Raw genomic sequence first — 21,669 nt, 5'->3', positions numbered from 1 at the left:
TTGTTGAAGATACAAAACATATAAAATAGTAAAAAGTGTTATACGTATAATCCTCCGCCATGTAATGTGATCTTCATATCTGTCATTTTCTCAGTTGTGGAACCTTGAAGAGCTGAAAAATTACTAGACATGTTGGTGAGGGCTAGTACTTGATAGTTTCAGTGACCCACTATTCAGGTTTCAAGTCACCCATGGACAGTTCAATGTGATCTTCATATCGTTCATTTTCTCAGTTTTGGAACCTTGAAGAGCTGAAAAATTACTAGACATGTTGGTGAGGACTAGTACTTGATAGTTTCAGTGACACACTATTCAGGTTTCAAGTCACCCATGGTCAGTTCAATGTGATCTTCATATCGTTCATTTTTTCAGTTTTGGAATCTTGAAGAGCTGAAAAATTACTATACATGTTGGTGAGGACTAGTACTTGATAGTTTCAGTGACACACTATTCAGGTTTCAAGTCACCCATGGTCAGTTCAATGTGATCTTCATATCGTTCATTTTCTCAGTTTTGGAACCTTGAAGAGTTGAAACATTGCTAGACATGTTGGTGAGTGCTAGTACTTGATAGTTTCAGCGACTCACTATTTAGGTTTCAAGTCACCCATGGTCAGTTCAATGTGATCTTCATATCGTTCATTTTCTCAGTTTCCGAACCTTGAAGAGCTGAAACATTACTAGACATGTTGGTGAGGGCTAGTACTTGATAGTTTCAGCAACTCACTATTCAGGTTTCAAGTCACCCATGGTCAGTTCAATGTGATCTTCATATCGTTCATTTTCTCAGTTTTGGAACCTTGAAGAGTTGAAACATTGCTAGACATGTTGGTGAGGGCTAGTACTTGATAGTTTCAGCGACCCACTATTCAGGTTTCAAGTCATCAATGGTCATGTAAAGTGATGTAGTTATTGTTGATTCACTCTGGACCTCGTACGTGTTGTAGTCCTGATTACTTTTTAGTTATTGTAGTTTGTTTGTTACAATACAAAAATCACCTTTTTTACATGTAATGCTTACAGTCAGTTTCAATATTTTCATGAAACTTGTATTGTGAAGTAAATATGGTTAGATCATTGCATTCTACCATTTATTTAATTAACTAATTATATTTTTTCTAGTTGAATATGTTCTGGATTGTTGCGTTGTAATCGTTTTAAAAAGAATTTGGGATCATTTGATGATTGGTCGATAGTTCTACCATCCGAATATAAATTTTGACAGTAAAAATTTAAATATTGAATAAATAAAATAGTGCAGTAGGAATGTTGTGTAATGTATAATAAATTAATTTTCATTAAGAAGCAACCCAAATAATAGCGTCAATAGCGTTTGTATTAAATATTATATGCATAATGTTCTGACACAAAAGCCACTTTAGATTGATATTCTTGCTGGATTTTATCCGTGATGATCCAAGTTCTTTTCTTTTAATGTTGAACATTTTCTTTACAAACCAATTGTAGTAAGAAATAATTGCATCTTAACACACAAACAGCTTCTCTGGAACCAGTTGTAGTGTACTTACAATTTGCTGGCATTTTAGGTCAATTCTTTATAAATAAATAAGTTCTTTATTAGTAAACGGGTCTCTGTTTACTAATCTACCTTTGTAAATAACTATACTTGTATTTAATATTAATATAAAAAGTATATTGAATTAAAATATCTAACTATAAAATAAAACCAAACATTAAACGAACACATAATTTTTACTATTTTACATTTTTACTTTTTTTAATCCCTATTAAAAGTGAATCCTTTAATGATGGGCGGTAGATTATTTTACTTCTAAAGTCTAAAGTACGATGAAGTTTACCCAGTCCCTTCCAGTCTTACACGCGGCAACTGTAGCTTCTCATCTTGTCGGATCGCTGTTCTCTAACAGTCGCTCGTGTTGAGGCAAGCCGTGTCAGGTAAGTGTGTTCAACCGTTTCCAAAACCTTACGACACTGTCTGCAGCCCACAGAAATCCCTCACTGAGAGTAAATTTGCCGCTTTCTGTGTCGAAAAATATGATCAAAATATGTTTCGATTTGAAACTAATTTTTGAACACAATTTGTCACTGTGAAATATAGATAGAATTTTTGACTTTGTAAACTCAAGAAAATCATTAATTTACCGTTGGAAGTACCAAAGGCTGAAATAGTTAGAAGTATTATACGCACAATCCTCCATCATGTAAGAGGATGTAAGTTATTTCTATACATGCCATTTTTTGAATAATTTGTAGTGTATCACCTTTTTTAGTATTAAAGTCCTATCATAGTCTATTATTTCAGTGTTGTAAAATATGTAATAAATCAATTGTCAATTATAAAGAACACTCATATTGCAAAAGGAAATAAGTAAGAAATTAAACGGTTCAGTTGCAATAGGTCAGTGACAGCAACATTAGTAGATAGGGAAAGAGTGAAAATCGTCTTTTGTTTAAATTTTTCTTACTGGTTTGAGATTGAATCTCTGTTTACTTGACAGTTAACCTTTTGGTCTACCTATTCATAAACGATATTTATTCTCCTTTCCGTTTTCTTTTTTCGCTTTTCAGACTAGTTCCTCTTAAATTTTTCTATTACAATTTAAAGTATATTTAACATAATATGTCTTTCTCTTGTGTTGTTATAGGCTCCTTCCATCAGGGACACGAACTGTTATTTCCTATGAGAAAAAACGCTCAGTGCACTGCGAATTCTGTTTGTGCCCTTGTATGCAAGGCTCTTGGTTTTGAGTTTTCTTCAACGGCCAAGGATACGATTCTCTTCGCTGTTGACTGTATTTACAGAACATTATGTGATCAGAATCGTATGGGTGGAAATCTGTACTTGTGCACTGATGAACTTCCAGACGAATTCTCCATCCAGGGCCAATCCGTAGCCGTTGAAGAAAATGTATTTGTGCACAACACCTTATATCCTGTGACAGAGGAGGATGTAAGCGAAAGTGTTATCTCTCTGTCCAATGATTTAGAATCTCTGATGGCCGAGGAATTTCAAAACATTGGGTCTTTGTTTACTGGACAAACAGTGACAGTTGCTTTTTGGCGCTCTCAGGAACAACTGTACCTATTTGATCCACAACCAGTAAACGAAAATCGAACACATGATTTGGAACATGAAGTGAAAATATTTGGAAATTTTCGCCTAAAAATTTATCTTACGGGCTTGATAGCGGCTAAATGGTTGGTCGTAGCCCAAAAGACGTATTTTAAATAGTTTTAGTAAATAACGTGACCTACAAAAAATGTCTAGTAACATTTTGCCTTATACTAAATGGTCTGGCCGAAAAACCTGTTTAAATGGAAATATTTTAAAATTTTTACGTGAGTATTTTGTTTCTGGAGACGGTAGCGGTCGAACCATTGGTTGTAACTTAAAAATTAAATTTTTAATAACTAGACAATGATTAGATCTACAAAAAAGGTCGAGCACTTTTTTCGTATATACCTATATAAGCCCGATAAACGCTCTCAATGGTAACATGCTTGTCGTGAATTGGCTATTTTAGGTGGTTTTAAGATCTATGCGACCACAATATGTAGAAATTGCTCCAGTTTGGGATTATATCTGGTTGATAAATTTCCCCATAAAAAACCACGTATTCTGATAACACTCACCCCCCTCCCAGGAATTACTCCTGAGTAACTGAAAGCCCCCTGATCAAATTAATAATCTGATAAAGACTAAAAATATGTGCAATTCACCCGGTTCAAGATTGAGTTTGTATTACTATGTAAACGTATGACTACTATACGTTTACTAGCCCACATCGTGAATTGGCTGAGCGTAAGTAAAGCGTCGATAGTAGATAGGGACAGAGTAAATTTCAATTATGTTCACAGACACAACACCCTCTACAAGAGACAGACGTGTGTCATTAACCCCCACCCGGCATTTTCTGGTATGACCAGATAATCTCTTGAGTAAATTAAACCCCCTGATGTCTTAACCCCCGGTAACATTAACCTCCCCCCCCAGGGAATTTCTTGACGACTAGATTTCCTGAGCTAATTAAACCCCCTAAACAAGTTAAAAATACTAACTTATTGTATGTTTTTTATTATATTTACACTCAACAATTCACACTAGCTGCCCAGTGCAGACTTTTCTCCCAAGCTAATTCTCTGATTTAATCTTACACTTTTCACCCTTGCAGGCTTTTCTTTGAAGCCCGATTGCGGGCGAACCGTTAGAGCTAGCTCAAATCTGAGGGGAAATCCTTCGTCAGGAATGAAGTGAACTACAAAAAAGGTCAACGACTTTTCTCTGTATCCTTATTGGTTTGGCCGCAAAACGCTCTGGTAACGTGTAAAATGTTTGTAATTTTCACTTAAAATTTAACTTCCGTGCCTTATGGCGGGTAAACCGTTTGTTGTAGCTCAAAAAACATCGAATCTCTTCTTAGTTGACAGTTAACCTACTGGTCTATCTAGATTTAAACTCCGATCAACGGTTCGGCCGTTATCGACTCCAGAAACTAAATTTTCACCCAAAAATTACAAAAGTATTGCATTTAAACCTGTTTTGCGGACAAATCATTGAGGATAGTAAAATTTAGATTCCGGACTCGATAACGGCGGAACCATTCGTCGTTAGCTCAAAACAAGTTGTCAACAAGATTTAGGAAATGACATAATCTACAAAAAAAAAACCCAGTAACGTTTTGCCCTATCCTCAATAATATGTCCACAAAACAGGTTTAAATGCAATACTTTTGTAATTTTTTGGGTGTGAAAATTTAGATTCTGTTGTCGATAACAGCCGAACCGGTGGTTATAGCTTAAGTCTAGGTGGACCAGTAGGTTAACTGTAAACTAAGAAGAGATTCAATCTGAAACCAGTAAGAATGTGAGAAAATTTAAACAAATGCGATGTACACTATGTCCCTATCTACCATTCTGCTGTTGCTGACACGGACCTACTTCGACTAAACCGTTCTAGGTAGAATAAAAAAGCAATCGCGATAGTTATCAACGTAGCATAGAATAACCACCAAGAAATGAAAATAATCAAAAACAGGTGAAATAATATAAACCTTTAAACCTTGTGTCCGGATGTAACCAATCACCAAATATATCTAATTCCCGAATTTTTAAGCACTTTGGAGGCTTGGGGGCGTAATTTTTACGTGAAATGTTAGACTCCGGGCACCATAGCGGCCAAACCGTTGATCGTAGCTCAAAAATAGATGTAGTACTGGGAATTAGAAAATAACGTGATCTACAAAAAGACTTCAGTTACTGTTTGCCCTATCGTCAAAATAGGAATTTTTTATTTTAAATCCCTCAAAAAAATTTATGAAATTTTACACTTTTCACCCTTGCAGGCTTTCCTTTGAAGCCCGATTGCGGGCGAACCGTTAGAACTAGCTCGAATCGGAGGAAAAATCGTTAGTCAGGAATGAAGTGAACTACAAAAAAGGTCCTATGACTTTTCTCTATATCTTTATGTATTAACCCTCGGTAACATTTACCCCCCACCCCGAAATTTCCTGGTATGACCAAAATAATCTCCTGAGTAAATTAAACCCGCTGACGTCTTAACCCCCGGTAACATTTACCTTCCCCCACAGGGAATTTCCTGGGATGAATAGTTAAACTCCTGAGCAAATTTTACTCCCTTAACATTTAAAAAGTTCTAACTTAGAATCGTTTTTTATCATTACACTAAACAATTCACAATAGCTGACCAGTGCAAACTTTTCTTTCATGCTGTGTATTGGCTAAACCAAAACTCGGAAGCTAAAGTCCGTAGTCATAAAATTACATTTCCGACAAGAAAGGTCTAGTTACTTTTTTTCGTATCTCTAATGGTTAAGCTACAAAACGCCCTCAAAGTCCAAAGTTTGGTTGAATACGGAATGAATCAATAAAATAGGTCTACTTTAAACTTCCATGCTATTTTAATGCTTGGACTTAACCTGTCTCCGAATTCCGCTTACCCCCTCATTTAGCCAACTCACCAATTAGGGGCCTAACTCAGTTAGCATTCACAATAGTATTGTATACAGTATACGATTTGAAACAAAATTTGAAACTAATAACAATACGCTGTGTTTGGATGCATATTAACTAAATTCAAGCAGTATTTATTTCATTTTACTTTGCAAATATAATCTAAATGTAGCAATGGTAATTAATCATATGTGCTAATAAACCTACGTGATAAAGATGCAGCAAAACTGATATGAATGTAGATGAAGGCTATAAGATGTAGGACAAAATAATGGTTGAACTTAAAAGAATGCAACAAAAATAATAGTTTATAAATCACGATGAAAATGAAAATTTGTTTATCGAGTTTTGGATTTGCTGGTAATGATCTTTATCTGTAGACACTTTTCTCAAAGTTTGTACGTTCCAGATTGCAATACTGCTGGCTGTCATCTACGGAGGATTTTCCGTCGACATCCAATGTCCAGAGGAAGGATGTGGGAACCTGACCATCTACCTCGGGCCTAACAGGGACTCCAAGATCGTTATCCTCACTCGCAGTGAAGGCAATCCAGAACATTTGAATGAACACCCGTCTCGACCACTCCCCACGAACACTCCTGTACCTAAAACTAGCTAAATTCCGAGGATCTTTAAATTGAATCAAAGTTTCTTTAAGACTACCTCGCGATATTTGAGGTCTTATACAACTACCTCGAAGCCTTTATTTCGTAACTCAACTTTCAGGTCGACCATCTCTCAAAGTGACCAAAGGCTTCTGGATTTGAGCTATAAAGATATCACAGGTGATCAATTACTTCTCGCCCTTTTTTATAACATTATATTATGGGTGGTTTTAAGATAGTTTGATATGTTTTATTTTTTGGTACCAATAAAAGAGAAATTTCTTGATCCTGATGTTATTTCTTATTTAGGACACCGTGTTTATTGGTTGACAGGTGAAGACCTAGCAGGTCTGCTTTCGCGATTGACTGAGACTGCCCAAGCCAATATCCGGTATTTGTACCTGAGCCATAACCGGATTAGCGATCTTCCGGTCTTCACGTTCATCAGGGCGAGACTCCAGCTGACGGTGCTACGTATAGATAATAATCACCTTGGGCAATCTTACACCACCTTCTCCGAAATATTTAACCTGCATACCCTCAGGGTAAGTTATTTAGCTGTTCTGTGTTCATGTATAGATAACACTGTCGTTAGTGACTACACCAATAATACATACTTTAAAAAGTGGTTTCTCTTGTCCAAATTCTCTGTCAGCTGTAGAAAAGTAATTTAATAGTAATGCTTAATTGTAAATGAACTTTTTATTACTTATGCTATAGAGCATCCACTTTCAAATACTACAGAGTATTAAAACAGAATGGTGCAAAAATAAGTTAAAGTTTATTTTCATAAGAAGAGCTATACGATATCTTGATAATCCGTTTTAAGCGGAACAACGGTTATCGCAAAATAACCGGATAAAGCAACGTCGATGAGTGACCGCTGAGCGATCCTGTCCTTGCAAGCAGCCTGCCTGCCCGGTCGTTGTGGTAGTTCGGAAGTCAATTTTAAGCCGTTGGTCCCCAGGTTAAGTGTTATAGACGGCTTCTTAGCCCTAACTTCGCGTGGTAAAATAAGACATCTTTACTTTATTTTACAATCTTTAAAACTGCATTAAAGAGAATTTATTATATTGGAATTTTTAATTACATTAGAAAAACTTAAATATGCTCTACAAATTAGCGATATGAGTACTGATTTTATTCTCTAAATATCCAGAAGATTTTGAAGAACTGTGCAAAACTAACCAGTTGGTACTCTGTCTCCATGAATTGCAACAGCTGATTGTTCCAACAACGAAAAGGGAATGTTTAAGTTTGTTATTGTCCTCCTCCGTAGACTAATGGTTATAGTCTCGGCTCTTGAACTGAGAGATCACGGGTTCTAATCCCGGGGATGGCTAATCATGTATATCGACGAAACAGTGTGTGTTTACTTTGAAAATAAACCAGTGTACATCGAAGCCGACATAGCTAAGGCTTAAAAGAGAGAAAAAAATGGTTTTGATAAGTTTATAAGTTTTGTCTTCGTTGCTTGGTTCACTAAAGCTAATCCGTTTATGAAATGGCTACCGTAGAGGAAGAAAAGAGTTTAGTGATTTGGAGTATATTGTATGAGACTTTTACTTCTTCCGACAGGAACTGAATATATCACGGTGTGGCCTCACGTCCTTGGAATGCCTGTACAATCCTTCGCTGGAGGTGCTGGACCTGAGCTACAATCGCCTCCAGAGTATCCCAACCTACCTGGATAGACTGCCCAACCTCAACCGCCTGATCCTGGACGGCAACCAGATCCAGTTCCTTCACTACTTCCCGCATAGTTCCAACCTGCAACATCTCTACCTTTCTAACAACAATCTGTCGTATATCAGCAACAACACCTTCCAGTCTTTCAGGGGTTGGTTTCAGGTTAGCTGCTTTTACACCGATAAATGTTACATAGGTTACGAGTAATATATCCTAAATACTATAATTAGTTAATATAATTTCTCAATTTTTAACCGGTTTTATTAACTACTAGGAGTTATCCGCGGCTTCCAACGCAATGTTTTAGGTTTTGCTCCTGTATAAGCACTTCTGGTTCAAGTGAATTATGTTTTGTTGAGTTTGCCTACCAACGATCAAGGAAATATGCAAAAAAGTGTACATTTATGGTAATTTTAATTTACTCTGGTTATAGTATTTTTTGTTCTAAAGCTGAGTTTTTTTTTTTTTCTTCCGATCAAGAAAATTATATTTTACATACTCAGCTGTGAGAAGCTGTATGAATTTTTACATACTTTAGGCAAAATTCAACTTAGATGGATTTTATAATAGTATTTAAATGTATAGTAAAGGTTAGACTACATTGTCTCATATCTGCACTGCTAGCAGTTACCCGCTCCTTTGCACGCAATTTAGTAGGCGTTGAACGTTTACGAACACTGCTGGTTCTAATAAAATATATTTCCTACGCCAATTTCGGGTTTACCTTGTTAAATGGTGTTAAAAAGTCATTGTTACTTATTAAAATATATACTCCGAAACAATGTAAACAATATTTAAAAAATAAACATTGTTTACATAGAACAGTTGATTACATTTGGCAAGATAATGCAATTAATAGTAAACAGATTTAGAGGCCAAGATGGCATTTTTCGCTACTTTTAAAGACCATTTTGAAATAAGAATAGGCCTATATTCATCTCCAAAATCCGCACGAATGGCGATGTAAATGTTCAGTACAATCGGTTGTGTAGTTTACGAGTAAAATCAAAGGCATTTATAATAGTAGTAGGCTCTACACATTAAGTAGTAGACTGCATTTGGTAAAAAGAAAATAAATGCTTTCGTATTACAAATTATTACACGTGGTTTTCAGTTGAGACTCAACAACAACTCGTTGGAGGATGCCAGTTTGATTCATGTAAACCGATTTTTCGTACTGTATCTTGGCGGTAACCCCTGGCAGTGTAGCTGTTCTCTACTAGACATGATGTCTTCCGCAGTCGACTCAGACAGCGTGACGTGAGTATTTACAGAATATTCACCAATGTGTTAATGTTGCTTATAATCTGAGTTGCGTTTTTAGTTTCTCAACTCGCCTTTTTAATCGTACGGACGCTTTGATTCCTTTAGATTTGCGTATCTTTTGACGTTTTTTTTATTTATGTATAAAAGGAGATGCCGATCCCCTTTCAAGCCTTATTCTGTCCGTCCTAATGGGCCACTGGCCTGTGCGAGGATCTTATCAAACGGAATAAGGGAAGAGTCAATACAGTACAAAGTCGATTGTGCTGATGAAAAGTGCTTCAGTCACAAGCAGGACCTGAACCTACGCTATCTCTAGCTCAGACCCAAAGTCCAATGTTTTAGACCGCTCGGCCATCGGCACTCCCATACAATCTACCTATTGATTCATAGATATCTCCTCTTTTTGACGAGCAATGCTCTGTATCTATTTCACAATTTCTGTTTTCGTGTATTATTTGGAAATGATTCTAATTATTGGACTTTATTAAACTACATATAAAATTAATATATCTAACCACAGTACACTTTGTATAGATGAAATAAGGCCCACGTGGACCACAGAGGCTTTGTTGTAGTAAAGAATCTACTTTTTCTCCGAAGTGTTTTATTATAAAAATTATCACGTCGTTAAAAAATAAAAGTTCTCGTAACAAAGTTGTAAACCGGGTCTTAAAACTATAATAATATATATGTAATTGAAATGCTTTAATTCACAGACCTCTTGAATTTATATCAAGAAAACTTCTTAGTATACTTTTTAATTAATATTTTTCTTATATCCCTAGACAAACAAGATTGAGCTATATCTGTTGCTTTGTTATTATTAAAGATGTGAGTTGTTTTCGTAAAAATTCCATCCTTCACGATGTACAACCTGAAAACAAATTAAGTCTTATCATTTTGAGGTTTTTGCTCTCAATAGTTAAGCAAAAGTATATCGAAGCTGCAAATTTGGTTTAATACTTCTCTAATATGTACTGACAAAATACCAAGTAAACAGCTACATGCAATCTTTTGCAATTTTCATATAACTGGCCACTGTCCTACTACTATTGTGTATATTATTTTGAAAGAGTGGCGTTATACCAGATTGTACAAATAGAAGAATTGAAATGTGTTTGTTATAAAGTCGTCGGCACTAGAAACCTCTGGGCGCTAAACGTTATCTATCTAAAAAGTTAATCAAAGTAAAAATTTTGGATACAGTGATAGACGACGCGACTGAGGTTCCGAAAGCGTTTAACAGATTTTACGCGTCTGTTGTTTGCGACAGGACCATTTTCTCAGCTCGAAACCTTTACGCTTGGCACACGACGTCCAGTAACCTCATTGACATTGGCTCCAGTAGTCGAGGGAGAGCTCAAAAAATCATTTAACAGATATATGCTAAAACGTTTTATGGCATTAATTTGATGCCTGTATGGCTAAAAAATACTTTAAACATGTTATGAGATCACTATATGGTCCAACATGCATTATTTCTTTAATTATATTATATTTTTATTACATATGTATTTATATTTTTTTATTTTTATTATTGGTTCATCTAGAATGAACCAGGTATGCGAACATTGCAAAAAATTTCAAGAAGCTGAGTATTTAGTGTTTTGTCAGTACATATTATAAAGGTATTAAACCAAATTTGCAACTTCGATATCCTTTTGCTTAACTATTGAGATAAAAAAACTCAAAATGATACTACTTTTCTCCTCCGGTCAATTTTTCCCAAAAATAGGGGTAACATTGCATTAATTCCCAGAAAGCTGAAAATTTGCATAGATTTTAGGGACACCACTGTTATGAAATTGTGAAAAGTCCCCATCGATCCCATATCTGCAAACATTTTTATTCAAGGTCAAAGTTCACAAAAATTGTTTTTTTTTTTAATTTTTCAGCGAAACGGTTAGTTTTATTTATAAAATATGACAGTCAAAAATTGTAGACCATGCAATTATCTAAAAAAATGTTCTAACGCTTTTTTTCATAACACTAACCATTTTTGAGAAAAAAACCATTACAAAATTTTCTTACGCTGTATTGTCTATAATTTGTAGACGTTTCACGTCACCTTTGAGGTAGTGTACCTAGCGTGCCTTTTTTAATGTTGTTTCACCGGTAGACCTATTCCACAGTCTATTCAGTCAAATTTAATGATTGATTGGTTATTCTTCTTCTTTTCAGTCGTTGCACTATTGTCAGAGTGGTCGTTGCCGATCAGGTACAGCTCGAGTGACAAGTTCCGTTATATACTTGGTTGTAAACATATTTTATTCATCATCATTTTTGAGAAAATACTATTACAGAACTTTCTTACGCTGTATTATTCGTAATAAGCATGACTTCTTTGTCTATGATATCATCGGGTTTGTAATATAAGTAAAACTATAAGTCTGCGTGACTAATACATTCGCATTGACCGATAATTCTGTGAATATGATGTTAAGAGAACGCAGGGACTTAGTTTTTACTATAGTTTTACTTATATTACAAACCCAGTGATATCATAGAGAAAGTAGTCATGCTTATTACGAATAATACAGCGTAAGAAAGTTCTGTAATAGTTTTTTCTCAAAAATGATGATGAATAAAATATGTTTACAACCAAGTATAACGGAACTTGTCACTCGAGCTGTACCTGATCGGCAACGACCACTCTAACAATAGTGCAACGATTGAAAAGTAGAAGAATAACCAATCAATCATTAAATTTGACTAGAATAGACTGTGGAATAGGTCTACCGGTGAAACCACATTAAAAAAGACACGCTATGTACACTACCTCAAAGGTGACGTGAAACGTCTACAAATTATAGACAATATAGCGTAAGAATATTTTGTAATGATTTTCCCAAAAATGGTTAGTGTTATGAAAAAAATCATAAAAAAACAATTTTTGTAGATAATTGCACGATCTACAATTTTTGTCTGTCATATTTTAACAACTAACTAACTGTTTCGCTAAAAAATTATAAAAAAAAACAATTTTTGTGAACTTTGACCTTGAATAAAAATGTTTGCAGACTTGGGATCGATGGGGACTTTTAACAATTTCATAAAAATGGTGTCCCTAAAATCTATGCAAACTTTCAGCTTTCTGGGAATATTTGCAAGGGTCAATGTCTAAATTGACCGGACTATTTCTGTTTTCGTGTTATAACTCGTGAAGGGTGGATTTGATTTGGTGGTACATGAGAAATATTAATTATACTAAGAAGTGTTTGTGACATACATTCAAGAGCTCTGTGAAATATGTCATTTTTATTAATTGCACATAGAGCAGAAGTACATTCATCACAACATCAAACCCTCTGTGCCAATGCCAATAAGGTTACTGAACTTACTATTTTGATAATTTTCCCAAGAATTTTATAGTGCTTACGAGTTTATGGCATACGACTGAGTTACTGCATAATTAGAAAACTGACAACTGCACTGGAAGTCGGAACCTTGGCAAGAATGAATGTGGGATTAGTAGAAGAGCTGTATGTGTTATTGAAATTTCGCTGTAGTGTGTTTAAGAAAATTGTAAATGGTGAATTAAAATTAATCTTGAATTAAAATTATAGGTAGCAATATTTGTGAAATGCGTTACTGCAATATTTAAATGCTCCACTAGCTGAAACAAATGGAGTTATTTCAACCTGAACATAAATTAGTGGTTCCTGGTGAATTGCCTTGTGAAGCCTAATGAATGAATAATCATTTCAACTCTCTGTACTGTACAGTCTTGTATATCTGGCGCATTTTCGATGTACTGTACATCATATTATACTGTACGAGTATATGTATGATAACACAGGCGTTAATACGTTGCAACAATCCAGTTAAAGTGAACTGTTTTAATGGTCTGATTTTAACAACGTTTATTTTTCTGTTATAACTTTTTTTCAAGTGCCAGTCAATTGTGCTGTGGTTATCATAAGCAATTTTTCGTGATCGTACATAATCTTTTTACTGTACAAGCAAACAGTGTGGTCCATGAGGTACATATAAACAGCTTTGATATTATATACTTATATATAGCATTTCGGTGGTCGTAAACGACAAAACACTTAAGAACAAAAATGCGATTGTTTCGACATGTCATGTGAGTGAAATTTACTTTTTTGCTCATTCTACTCGTCAGTTATAATATTTGTTGATAGCAAATTAGCGACAGTGTGTTGCTTAGTATAATTTTCTGACTTGCGTAAGGGTGAAGAAGAAGGAACATTAAGAGCTGAAGGTAATGAGTAGAATAGAGAGAGCTTTCACCATTCAGTGTGTTTTACGTACATCGTGTGTGGTTTACTTCCTGGAAGCTAGTTATTAGCGGAGTTTAGTGGTGAAGTTAAATCGTAGCCAACTGTGTATGATCTTATCTTGGTTAATGTTAGAATATTTTAAGGCAATGCTTAGATTAGAATGGGTTATTCGAGCTTGCGGTATATTGAAAGAATTCCATAGTATTTTATTAAAACAATCAAGGTAATACAAATTAGAAACTCTATGCTATCTTAATTCTTCTTATTGGGTTTCATTATGGGTCCTGCATCGTAAAACCTGGCGAAATTATTTGTTTCATCACATGCTTTTTCTTTAAGAGTAACAGATGTTTTAAAAAACTATTTGTATCTTAAAATCGGTATGGATTATACAAAAATAAATCTATTAAACGCTAAGTAATTGATTTCGAGAAATTCGCTATCAAGAATGTTAGTCTTGAGATAAAATCTTCGTTGTTTTCCAAGACTTATTAAAAGATTTTGACTTTGTTACAAATTTTCACTAAATTTGATACACATAACCAATTAATACTCTCTGTTATCACCAGTTTAACGAAAATATAGGATATGATTAATTTCTGGATTAGGATTTATGCTTTAGTATTTACCGCAACAATGTATCTAACTTATAACAAAATGACATAATTTTGCATCTCTTCACGATTCCCTTTCTTTATACTGGCTTCCTCTTCCGTACCGTGTAGTAAATAAATGTATTACACTTCTATATTCTGTAAATATAAACCAAAGGAAGTTACCGCATAATTAGAGTGTAATAAAAATAAGCATATAATTATTTTACAAATATGGTGTAATATTGTAGTATCAGGTACGTTACACCACGTGTCACGTAACAGGCTTCGATGAGGTTGTAAGCACAATTTCAAATCTACCGCTCATTTCATAACCATGATGTCCTGTGTATAAAAAAATAACAGATAATCATACGGATAAGAAATTGACACAAAAGTAATGCATCCTATTACATTCTTTTCAATGTAGGATTGAAGTGTCATGCAAAATGTAAAGTCTACAGATGATTAAGTACTGTACTTTTTGAGATATAATGCCACGTTATGTATTTACATTTTTGCTCCTAAGTTATATATAAATGTTACCCAGCAGGGATCACTTCTGGCTGGTTTATAACTACCAGTTGAAACCCACCACTGGGCACAACAAAAACCGATGTGCCATTTCAATCTGGGCAACCTTATGGATGTCCAGTAGCGGGACATCACTAACCTCAAATGTTGCGATTCTGGGGTTCATGGGCAATTCGATAAGTTTAGTCTACTTTGGAAGATGACTGTTGGAGTTGGTGGGGTTTGTTCCCTTACCTCAGAGGTTCTTGTTAACCTCAACAAGGGTGTTCCACCCCCTGCCTACTTTAACTGGAGAGGCTGGTTCAGAGCTGGCCTCCCCTTCTTCCGGGATGACTGAGATGTAGTGCCCTAATTCTTCCTCATGGATCTCGATAGGAGGCGGCCCCTACTCCCTAACCTTACCCATCCTGAATATCATGTCACTCCGGAAGCAGCGCAAAGGTTCTTACAGGACTAAGTGCAGTTTATAAGCTTCTTGCCCTAAGAGAAAAAAAATAAAAAAATAAAAAATGTAGGAATGAAGTGTCGTGCAAAATGTAAAGTCTACAGATGATACAAGTACTTGTCGAGATATTTTGCCACGTTATGTATTTACATTTTTGCTCCTAAGTTATTTTTCATAGCAATGCTCAAATAATAAAATTTACTGTGGATACAATTGTAAATGCCAAACACTCATTAAGAGCTGTTTAAAAAGAAATCAAAAAATAACTTTCAGGTTTCAAAATGACGGTCACACAAAATTTCAACTAAAAAAGGGAGTTTTTCAGACTAAAATGTGTAAGAGTAGTGAAGTAATGGTTGTACATTAAAACACGGGTTGTTACGAAACAACGTAGTTGACTACCATATTTTTAAGGCGGCTATTTACAAATATTTGAAATATATATATTAAGAAATAATCCCCAAAGCAATCGTAGGTTTCCAATATAGTGTTGTATATAAAATCCGTATTTTTCAGTATCAATTAGTGGCCATCTCTAGTCAATACCTTGCATTTACGATCTTACCGCATTATCCTCTACTGTTTTATTTAGTGTTATGTATAACATAATTGTGTATTTGTGCAGTTGTCTATTGCCCGAGTGGCCATCTCGTCAATACCTTGCATTTACGATCTTACCGCATTATCCTCTACTGTTTTATTTAGTGTTATGTATAACATAATTGTGTATCTGTGTAGTTGTCTATTGCTCGAGTGGCCATCTCTAGTCAATACCTTGCGTTAATGATCTTACCGCATTATCCTCTACTGTTTTATTTAGTGTTATGTATAACATAATTGTGTATCTATGTAGTTGTCTATTGCCCGAGTGGCCATCTCTAGTCAATACCTTGCGTTAATGATCTTACCGCATTATCCACTACTGTTTTATTGAGTGTTATGTATAACATAATTGTGTATCTGTGTAGTTGTCTATTGCTCGAGTGGCCATCTCTAGTCAATACCTTGCGTTAATGATCTTACCGCATTATCCACTACTGTTTTATTGAGTGTTATGTATAACATAATTGTGTATTTGTGTAGTTGTCTATTGCTCGAGTGGCCATCTCTAGTCAATACCTTGCGTTAATGATCTTACCGCATTATCCACTACTGTTTTATTGAGTGTTATGTATAACATAATTGTGTATCTGTGTAGTTGTCTATTGCTCGAGTGGCCATCTCTAGTCAATACCTTGCGTTAATGATCTTACCGCATTATCCTCTACTGTTTTATTTAGTGTTATGTATAACATAATTGTGTATCTGTGTAGTTGTCTATTGCCCGAGTGGCCATCTCTAGTCAATACCTTGCGTTAATGATCTTACCGCATTAATCCACTACTGTTTTATTGAGTGTTATGTATAACATAATTGTGTATCTGTGTAGTTGTCTATTGCCCGAGTGGCAATCTCGTCAATACCTTGCGTTAATGATCTTACCGCATTATACTCTACTGTTTTATTTAGTGTTATGTATAACATAATTGTGTATCTGTGTAGTTGTCTATTGCTCGAGTGGCCATCTCTAGTCAATACCTTGCGTTAATGATCTTACCGCATTATCCACTACTGTTTTATTGAGTGTTATGTATAACATAATTGTTTATCTGTGTAGTTGTCTATTGCCCGAGTGGCCATCTCGTCAATACCTTGCATTTACGATCTTACCGCATTATCCTCTACTGTTTTATTTAGTGTTATGTATAACATAATTGTGTATTTGTGCAGTTGTCTATTGCCCGAGTGGCCATCTCGTCAATACCTTGCATTTACGATCTTACCGCATTATCCTCTACTGTTTTATTTAGTGTTATGTATAACATAATTGTGTATCTGTGTAGTTGTCTATTGCTCGAGTGGCCATCTCTAGTCAATACCTTGCGTTAATGATCTTACCGCATTATCCTCTACTGTTTTATTTAGTGTTATGTATAACATAATTGTGTATTTGTGCAGTTGTCTATTGCCCGAGTGGCCATCTCGTCAATACCTTGCATTTACGATCTTACCGCATTATCCTCTACTGTTTTATTTAGTGTTATGTATAACATAATTGTGTATCTGTGTAGTTGTCTATTGCCCGAGTGGCCATCTCTAGTCAATACCTTGCATTTACGATCTTACCGCATTATCCTCTACTGTTTTATTTAGTGTTATGTATAACATAATTGTGTATCTGTGTAGTTGTCTATTGCCCGAGTGGCCATCTCTAGTCAATACCTTGCGTTAATGATCTTACCGCATTATCCACTACTGTTTTATTTAGTGTTATGTATAACATAATTGTGTATTTGTGTAGTTGTCTATTGCTCGAGTGGCCATCTCTAGTCAATACCTTGCGTTAATGATCTTACCGCATTATCCTCTACTGTTTTATTTAGTGTTATGTATAACATAATTGTGTATCTGTGTAGTTGTCTATTGCTCGAGTGGCCATCTCTAGTCAATACCTTGCGTTAATGATCTTACCGCATTATCCACTACTGTTTTATTGAGTGTTATGTATAACATAATTGTGTATCTGTGTAGTTGTCTATTGCCCGAGTGGCCATCTCGTCAATACCTTGCATTTACGATCTTACCGCATTATCCTCTACTGTTTTATTTAGTGTTATGTATAACATAATTGTGTATTTGTGCAGTTGTCTATTGCCCGAGTGGCCATCTCGTCAATACCTTGCATTTACGATCTTACCGCATTATCCTCTACTGTTTTATTTAGTGTTATGTATAACATAATTGTGCATCTGTGTAGTTGTCTATTGCTCGAGTGGCCATCTCTAGTCAATACCTTGCGTTAATGATCTTACCTCATTATCCTCTACTGTTTTATTTAGTGTTATGTATAACATAATTGTGTATTTGTGCAGTTGTCTATTGCCCGAGTGGCCATCTCGTCAATACCTTGCATTTACGATCTTACCGCATTATCCTCTACTGTTTTATTTAGTGTTATGTATAACATAATTGTGTATCTGTGTAGTTGTCTATTGCTCGAGTGGCCATCTCTAGTCAATACCTTGCATTTACGATCTTACCGCATTATCCTCTACTGTTTTATTTAGTGTTATGTATAACATAATTGTGTATCTGTGTAGTTGTCTATTGCCCGAGTGGCAATCTCGTCAATACCTTGCATTTACGATCTTACCGCATTATCCTCTACTGTTTTATTTAGTGTTATGTATAACATAATTGTGTATCTGTGTAGTTGTCTATTGCTCGAGTGGCCATCTCTAGTCAATACCTTGCGTTAATGATCTTACCTCATTATCCTCTACTGTTTTATTTAGTGTTATGTATAACATAATTGTGTATCTGTGTAGTTGTCTATTGCCCGAGTGGCCATCTCGTCAATACCTTGCATTTACGATCTTACCGCATTATCCTCTACTGTTTTATTTAGTGTTATGTATAACATAATTGTGTATCTGTGTAGTTGTCTATTGCTCGAGTGGCCATCTCTAGTCAATACCTTGCATTTACGATCTTACCGCATTATCCTCTACTGTTTTATTTAGTGTTATGTATAACATAATTGTGTATCTGTGTAGTTGTCTATTGCCCGAGTGGCCATCTCGTCAATACCTTGCATTTACGATCTTACCGCATTATCCTCTACTGTTTTATTTAGTGTTATGTATAACATAATTGTGTATTTGTGCAGTTGTCTATTGCCCGAGTGGCCATCTCGTCAATACCTTGCATTTACGATCTTACCGCATTATCCTCTACTGTTTTATTTAGTGTTGTGTATAACATAATTGTGTATCTGTGTAGTTGTCTATTGCCCGAGTATGCATCTCCACGCCTAGTAAAACTCATAGACAGTAAGGACTTGGGATGCAAAGAGCAGACCTTTTGGGATTGGGTCCAAGGTCGTGCTGAAGGACTCGAGGATGTGGAAAACTGGTTTCTGCGCCGCGGAGTCCACGCTTACCACACCCTGCTTATGCTGCTGATGGTCGGATCCACGGTGGTCGTCTTGGCCTTCGTGATCCGGGGCCAGAGGCAGAGAACTAGGACTGTGCCATCACCGGTAGAAGTCCCTTATACCATAATTGGTGACAAGGACATCTTTGTGTAGAATCGTGTATTCATTTGTTGATCACTACAGGGTGCATTATGAAAGTAATCCACTTATTCTAAGAAAAATAGATTTATTAATCAAATTGTTACTCAAGTTAATGAATCCATTTCAGACATCGCTTCCAGTATGCTGGACCGAAGTGTTTTAATAAATTGCCCCAGCATCTTAAAATGAATGAATGAATGATTGTTTATTCCATCAACTGTACATGAAATACACTTAAAATTAATGACAATAGTAAAGCACTAAACAGAATTGTTTTGAAAACAGTAGTTTACTAGTTATCTAGTTAAGATATTAATTAAATAATTAATAAGGAATAAAGCCTGCATGGGCATTCAGCCTGTACGCAGGCTTCAGTTGGTCGTCCGCCACAATAACTTAAAATGAAGAACTTAATATCTTTAATAGCATTTAATAAATAAAATGTTCTAAAATTTTAATAACAAAATTTACAATTTAAATTAAAAGAAAAAAAACACGATTTAATATGAGAACTGGCTTGTTAAGTTTAGTAAAAAAATAATTCAGTGTTAGTGAAATGTTAAATTATTCAGAACTTGGCAAAGTTTTGTTAGAAGCTTAAGATCTGGCTACTTGATCATGAAAGCTTGGAATTTCTTAAGGAAGTGTTACAATAGTGTAAATATCTAATCAATCAGTTTTTTTTGATGATCTTTTGTTATTTTTGTAAAATAATCCGGTTATTATTATAAACATGATTTAAAACATTGTTCTCATACTGCTCTTTTTTAATATATTTATTTGCATTTATCTTTTATCCTTCTTAATACTAGTGTATATTTGTTAAAACTATAGCTGACACCACTGAGTTAAATGCTTTAGTTATTACATTACTGGACTCTCAGTTTGTCAACAAGTCTATTGACTATTTGTCTATTTTGTTTTTGTGCATTTTTTATTTGATTATTTTTATTAATAGCTGCTACAGAACTTAACAACATGGCAATTTTATTTTATAAAAAAATTATTACATGTACCTTGCTTGTATAAAAAGGGAGAAATAGATAATTATGTTAATTTTGTTACAAATGGTTGTAAGTCTTCAAAATGCTCTCCTCATGCACCATTACACTTGCGGAGACGATTCTACAAAGCCTGGAAAGTATCCTGGAACTCCCAGACTGGAAAGTCTCTCAGAAACCCTGTAACGTGATTAAGATTAATTTGTTTTAAGAGGTTAAATGTAAGAAAGGACCATATGGTCCTAATTTTGCCTCAACAAATAAGTGTTTCTTTCTTTTTTTTAACGTGAGCATGAGTGATCTTCACCTACTCCCAGCGCTTTCCCTATGAGGGGGAACAAAAACAATTCACACGGAGCCAAGTTAGGACCGTAAGCAGGCTTGAGTACCTGAGGGTATTGTTCTGGGTCAGGTAGGGTAACGACGAAGGCCGTATGGCAGGGAGCATTGTATACCTATAGGTAAAAGGCTACGTTGACAGTTTGTTCAGTACAATTCAAAATGGACGTTTCCTCGGACGTCAAAGAAGACAATCGGCATTGCTTTTTTGGGTTTGGAGAAGATTGTGTGTGCCACCTGACATGGAAGTCTCGAAATACACTCCTCCTCTTTGAGCATTTGATAAGTTTCCACTACATTTTTTCCAATGCCGCACAGAAAAATATGGTCGCGTACCGCTGTGACACAATCGTAAAACATACTTCGTGCAAAGATACGTCCTACTACGTACAAACTGCTTGTACAAACTGAGTTATTATGAGTAAGTAAGAAATAAATATAAACTCTGTGAACACAAAAACAAAAATGTATAAATCAGCCTTTACTAATTCAGAGATCATTCTAACAATATGCGCATGAGAATTCAATCCTAGCTTTTTGCAGAGAACATATTGGACCAGGAATATCTGCCTTCACTTGCGTCATAAAGTGAATAGTTATTGTGACGGTTTCATCACTGGGGAATGTGTTTTTAATCTTTATATTGTTGTTTAAGTAACTAACTCATTCACGGTGAAACAGTAACGACTTACTTAGGGAGAAGAAACTCTACAAAATCATATGAAACCTACAAATTAAAAAGTATCTTTTGATGAATTTTATTATCTCACATACTAATAAATCTTTCCAAATTTATAACTATTATAATGGTGATTTTTTTCTTTCCACTTAACGTTTTATCAAGGGTTGGATTTCATATAGGTTTTCTTTATTGACTCAGTATCA

The 21,669-nt window shown here is 35.2% G+C and overlaps 2 protein-coding genes across 2 annotated transcripts in view; both read left to right on the top strand.

The window, feature by feature from the left end:
• Nucleotides 1–2,805: 2,805 nt before the first annotated feature.
• Nucleotides 2,806–21,669, top strand: part of LOC124358517 (osteomodulin-like) — a 34,564-nt gene continuing 15,700 nt past the window's right edge. The window contains exons 1-4 of the mRNA XM_046810812.1: nt 2,806–2,931; nt 6,361–6,552; nt 6,610–6,736; nt 6,890–7,101. Of these exons, the coding sequence (XP_046666768.1) occupies nt 2,806–2,931; nt 6,361–6,552; nt 6,610–6,736; nt 6,890–7,101 (657 nt within the window). The remainder of the gene's footprint in view (nt 2,932–6,360; nt 6,553–6,609; nt 6,737–6,889; nt 7,102–21,669) is intronic.
• Nucleotides 9,374–20,090, top strand: LOC124357871. Its single transcript, XM_046809956.1, has 2 exons — nt 9,374–9,505; nt 19,150–20,090. Exons 1-2 carry the CDS (start codon nt 9,471–9,473, stop codon nt 19,454–19,456), a joined length of 342 nt encoding a protein of 113 aa, XP_046665912.1. The 5' UTR covers nt 9,374–9,470; the 3' UTR covers nt 19,457–20,090.

The sequence above is a fragment of the Homalodisca vitripennis genome, chromosome 3, assembly GCF_021130785.1.
Source record: "Homalodisca vitripennis isolate AUS2020 chromosome 3, UT_GWSS_2.1, whole genome shotgun sequence".
Lineage (NCBI taxonomy): Eukaryota > Metazoa > Arthropoda > Insecta > Hemiptera > Cicadellidae > Homalodisca > Homalodisca vitripennis.
This window is presented reverse-complemented; position numbering and strand designations above follow the sequence as displayed.